Consider the following 5784-nt stretch of genomic DNA (forward strand, 5'->3'; position numbering starts at 1 on the left):
TCATTAATAACAATGATAAATTTATATATTATTAGAATGATCATTAAAATCGCTAATGAGATTTTTTTCATTCTCATTTAGAAATTGCGAGTTCAAATAAACAGAGCGCGCTGAGTACCTCGAACAGGAAAGGGTCCATCTAAGAAGTTATTACGAAGCAGCAAAGTCTTGAGAGAAGTGAAAGAAGTCAACGTATCTATGACACTGATGTTAAAGGAACAGTAACTAAGATCTATTGCTTCTAACGTCTTCAACGTTGACATGCCTCCGTGATCTTATCAAAACAGAAAAACAAAAATCATATTTGTGAAATTAACAAACGTAACGGAGAGATAGACGTTAGCGAAGTTGATTATTTAATTACCTTGAGTGAAAATGGAGTTATTGAAACAGTTAAAGGAGAAATCAATGGTGGTTAAGTTCTTGAAGGGTATGAAGAAGGAAAAATCCAGCGTCAAGAAGTTGAGGCACTGGTGGTTGTACGGATCAAAGTCATCCGGGTGAGGATAAACCCCGTTCAAGAACTGAAGGGAGAGATGGGTCACGTGACCGGAATCAGGATCGCACGTGACACGCTCCCACCCACAGCAATCACTGTTTGAGTCGTTGATCCATGAAGACAGAGAAGCCGGCCTCTTCAGAAAAGCCTTGTATTTTAGCAGTGCTTCTCTCTCTACTTCCAAACATGCTTTAGCTTTGCTTCCATGGCCTATAATTACTATTATTGTTGCTGCATACAACACCACCACCCTTGAGTTCAACATAGTATCAAATTTGTTGCAAGATTTTTAGATATGATACATAGTTTTTCCATTAATTAGCAACTATATCTTTGGAGTAGTCAAAGTCATGCTTGCTTGCAGCATTCATGAGAAATTCTTACTTAATACTTAATACTTAATACACCATGAAATAAACTATTTATTTCGGTCATATATAATATTATTTACAGAACCCGCATCCGGTTATTTTTATACTTTAATTTCTTTGAGTTATATTACGTGTACACCAAAATTAACCACCAATATAAAATATATATTAGAATATAAATATATATTAAAAATAAATTAAATCACACATATATTTATACATAAATACATTAATAACTAATTTTAATAGTTAATTTTAGTATATAAATAGCATTTTTCAACTTGTTAATCTCGTCGACATAAACGCGCCAATAATTTAGGATAGCGCCTTTTTTTTGTTGATTGCCTCGTCACAACTGCCAACAATTTATAATAAAAGAGTTGTTGAATGTGAAATTGTGAATGACTGAATGCTTCATGATCAGTATGAAGCGGGACCCACGCGGTTATATACTTATATATATACACCTAAGGGAAATGATAAATAAATAATTAAATATAGTTGCTCACTGATCTCCAATGCTAGTGTTTTTTTTTTTTTTGACCTGAACTCTAATGTTGAACTGTTATAGTCTAATTTGTAGAATCTAAAGCCCAAATTTAAAGAACCAAAAATGGATGAAATCTGAAAACCTTAAAGTGCCATAACCGGTTGAAATACCAATTAGTACGAATAATTCTTCCTCATAATATGATAGATTATTGAAAACTCATGAAAAAGTTAGATAAATTATACAACATATGCAAGTTAATAATAAAGTAATGTTTTCAAATCAGGTTTGTTATTAATTTATATTTTGACATTATGGCAGCATTAATGAGCATTTTTGGCTAACTGGCTGCTTGAGTTCCTCATAATATGCTAGTTGCAAGTTGGATTCATTTGTTGTCACAACTTTATTCTCTGATAGTTTACCAAGTTCATTGAGTCTTTGAGCTTTGAACTTGTCAAAAGTATTGCTATGAGTGTGATTGTGGGTTATCATTTTCCCATCTATGCCATCATCAAACTTGAACGAGGTAAAGGCCTAATTGCAGTTTGGGTATAAACCTTAGAAGAGCAGAATATAACAAATTCAAGTGAAAAATCAATCATAAATGACAGCTTTGGTTTCTCAGCAAAATTAAGCAAATATATTTATTTGCAACTTATTGATTCTCTCTATTACACAATTGAGCATCACATAACTTGTTTGATGCCAACATCAAGAACAAAAGGAAAACATTGAAACTCTCAGCTTGTTGAGAGCAGCATACATACATTTTTAAAAGCTTCTCAGATTATTAGCATTTTGCTTCCTCTGAGTTTGGCTGCGGCTATACAAAGAAGACACAAGGTATTTACCATTGTAGGAACGTGACCTCTTCATTGAACTAGGAACAACACTATGCAGATACCTTATCCTGAAAGAAGAGCTTCTCCCTCTCCCTCCTCCTCTCCCTTTTGAACTACTTGCCCCATTCTCATTCTCATTTCCATTAACATTAACCCTCTTTGAACCAATTCGTTCACTCTCAGTCTCATCCCCAATAACTCTATTCGAATCGGAATCCGAATCCGCAGATAGAACAAATGCAGATGCAGCAAGAGCAATATCTGCAACAGAAGAAGAATCCAGAGAAACAGATCTCCTTGGCCTAATCATGCTTAGTACTCTTTCACCTCCCAATTGGCCTTGTTCTTCTCCTTCTTCATCCTCTTCCCTGTTCCTCAATTCAAAGCCAATATTTTGAGTATTTTCCATTCCTCTAAGGCTTCTTCCATTGTTAATATTTTCCACAGATCTCATCTCCAAGGAACCTGAACCTGAACCTGAACTTGAACTTGAACTTGAAGTTGAATCAAGAACATTAAGATTATGATTATGATGCTGCATAGATGGAACCCTAAGAGTGTTCTTGGAAACAATTGGAGCTCTACACATAGGACAATTGGTGTGTGACCTAAGCCATGTATCAATACAAGGCAAATGAAAAGCGTGGTTACACTTTGGCAATAATCTAACATTCTCATCTTCTTGAAACTCGCTCAAACAAACAGAGCACTCTGTTCCTTCAATCAAACCCTCACCTCTCTTATACCTACAAACAGCGATTGCGTTGATGATCGATTCTTGAAGACCGGGTGTACGGATGTACCAGATCGGGTGGTCCACCACAGGACCGTGCTCCTCATCAACGAAGAAATCATCACGCGTATTATCCTGTGTTCGAAGACTCAACGGTGGCGATAAGGATCTTCTCCTCCTTCTGAAGATCCTCGCGAAGATTGCACAGCAAATAACAACGAAGAAAGCAGCTCCGATAACGGAGAGAGCAAGGACCAAGTAGGGCGACAGCGCGTGGCTTTTTCCATGGTCTGATGTATCGTCTAAGGGGAGAGGAGGAATCGGTGGCGGTGGTTGGGAATAATAGTAGTATTGGGGGTTGGTGATGCAGATTTTGAGGCACTCATCACAGTTTGAAGAACAATTCTGCTCCACGTGGCAGAAGGACTCGCAGAATTCTGGCATGAGTTTTCTGCGATGGTGAAACACCATTTCTGAGAGAAACTGTGGTTAGTTAGGGTTTTAGGGTGTGAAAGAAGAGAGAGAGAAAGAGAGAAGGAAGGAAGAAAAAGAAGAAATATGAACATCAGCATTCAAAGAGAGAACAGAGAAGGTGGTGGTGGATGGTGAAGTTTGGTCTCCTAGTTTGACTTTCTAACTTTACATACACACAAACACTTACTTACTTCATAATTCATATGTAATCACCCCTATCCACATGGATTATAATAAATTACAGATTTGTTTTACTTCTATATCTACGGAATTTATTGCATATCAGATTTCATTTATTTTTTTTTGTATTTTATGTGGGAGTAAGTTACTATTTCGAGAAAATATTATATACAAATTTGTTAACTTCTTCATCAATTCATTCGTTGCTACCTACGTGAGACTAATTTTGTCGTTATAACACCATTTTGGATCTTTATTTATTTATTTATTTATTGTTTTCGTGTGTAGTTCTTTTCCATTTAGGGGGAAGGGGTCGGTTCGTCGGTGGGCTTGGACCCGGTACTTTATCCGATAAGAGCGCAATTTGCTGCAACCACAAAATTAAGGTGACAATGTTCACTAAAATTACTACGAAAATTATATGGCTAGCATAATTTATATATTTTATTTCCTAGCAAAATTTGTATAGGCTATATAGTACTCTTATTGATATTGACATCGTCAAATAATATAACTTTAGTTGTCATTAACAAATTAATTCACCTAACATTGCATAGTGGCTTACATGGGCCACCATATTAACTATTAAGCTTCAGAAATTTGTTAGCAATCAAGGACGGTAGAGAGATATTTTATTTTAGTCGTCCCTTTTCCGGTTTTCCCTTACTTTCTATTTTCAAACGAAAGAGCAGGTAATAACTTATGAATAATATTATTTAGCTAAATTTTTTTATAAATTAAATTCAATTAAGTTAAACAATAAAATTTGAAATAATATTAGTCATAATTAATTTTAATTATATTAGACTAATTTAATTAAATTTAGTTAATAAAAATACTTAGATGTATAACATTATTCATAATTATTAATTTGAAATGCAAACCCAACTAACCTTCAAGAATAATAGCGTACTAACTCTAAAATGGGTGAAATTTTAGTACAAGTATGTCAAAAAAGTGAAAAACACGAGCGTTGAATGAAACCAATAATATTCACTAAGAAAAGGGTTATTCGATTTCTTTCTTTTCGGTCAACAGTATTGCTAGATTTGATGAAACATGTAAGAACCAGCCATATTGCTCAATATGATCTATGGAATCCTATGTCCTATCTTTAGGATCCAAAAAGGGAGAAAAAATCTATAATTCCGTTGCCGGGAATCGAACCCGGGTCTCCTGGGTGAAAGCCAGATATCCTAACCGCTGGACGACAACAGATGTTGATGTCAATGTTTTGCAAACTAGTTTTATATAAAAATAATTACCAAAGTTTTACACATGCATGCTCTCGCCACCTTTTAATATAAATCAACTTGCGAATTATGTTAACCAAAATAAATTTGTAACAAACAACAAGATCAAGATCAGAAGCTTTTTTTGGGGGGGGGAGGGAAGGGGGATTAAGTAAAAGAAAATGATGAGATTTGCCTTCAAAGGTTGAAGCGGAAATGAATTCTCTCCAATTTTTTTAACACTTGACAGAATACAATGTAATCTCTTATCTTTAATTTTATAAGTGAGACAAGAAATAAATAAGAGAAAAAAAATAATAAATAATTAAATTAAACACTACACACCATCTAATTTTTTTTGTACAGGAGAGAGTCCACTCCCGGTTGAAGCCTATTATTAGAAGTGAATTCATCAAATACTTAACGTGCGGTTCCCTTTTGTCTTTGGGACAAACCTTTGCTTGGAGTTTACCAACAACTATCATGGGATGCAACATTTTGACATAGTGCCTGATTTCATTACTTTAGTTTTGTTTACCTTAAACTATAATTTAGAAAGCAACTTTTAAAATGGTCAATCAATTCATTTTTCTACCTCACATAAAATATGTTCTATATCTCCATAAAAGTATAAACATATTCAATTAGACGTTGACTAAATGTATTTACGAAAATCTATCAATTTAGTCAATAGTTATTAGGCACATTGGGAATAAAATTTTTGTAATTAAAAAAAATGATTAAATTAATAAATTTTCATAAACATATTTAATCAACATCTAATTAGACATATTAGGTATTATATATGTTGTCAATTAACAATTTACGATATCAATCTTTGAAGAAAATTATTAATTGAGTGATTGTAAACAAAATATGATTAATTCGTAATATTTAAAAGACTAATTTAATTAAAAAAAATTTCAAAAATAAATTTAAAAAATATTAAAACTTTTTTTG

The 5784-nt window shown here is 33.6% G+C and overlaps 2 protein-coding genes and 1 non-coding gene across 3 annotated transcripts in view; all 3 read right to left on the bottom strand.

Annotated features, from left to right (window-relative positions):
- LOC107624339 (LRR receptor-like serine/threonine-protein kinase FLS2) overlaps positions 1-915 on the bottom strand; it is a 4846-nt gene extending 3931 nt beyond the window's left edge. The window contains exons 1-2 of the mRNA XM_016326841.2: positions 365-915; positions 119-274 (exon numbers count right to left, since the gene is read on the bottom strand). Coding sequence (XP_016182327.1) covers positions 119-274; positions 365-764 — 556 coding nt within the window. The 5' untranslated portion in view covers positions 765-915. The remainder of the gene's footprint in view (positions 1-118; positions 275-364) is intronic.
- On the bottom strand, positions 1981-3651 carry LOC107623968 (E3 ubiquitin-protein ligase RING1). Its single transcript, XM_016326382.2, has one exon. The coding sequence runs from the start codon at positions 3407-3409 to the stop codon at positions 2135-2137; it is 1275 nt and encodes a 424-aa protein (XP_016181868.1). The 5' UTR covers positions 3410-3651; the 3' UTR covers positions 1981-2134.
- TRNAE-UUC lies at positions 4739-4810 on the bottom strand. The gene has a single exon. It is a non-coding gene; the product is annotated as a tRNA-Glu (tRNA).

The sequence above is a fragment of the Arachis ipaensis genome, chromosome B10 (assembly GCF_000816755.2).
Source record: "Arachis ipaensis cultivar K30076 chromosome B10, Araip1.1, whole genome shotgun sequence".
Lineage (NCBI taxonomy): Eukaryota > Viridiplantae > Streptophyta > Magnoliopsida > Fabales > Fabaceae > Arachis > Arachis ipaensis.

Coding starts and splice junctions, on each gene's coding strand:
- LOC107623968 (XM_016326382.2), bottom strand. CDS start 3,409: ATGGTGTTTCACCATCGCAGAAAACTCATGCCAGAATTCTGCGAGTCC.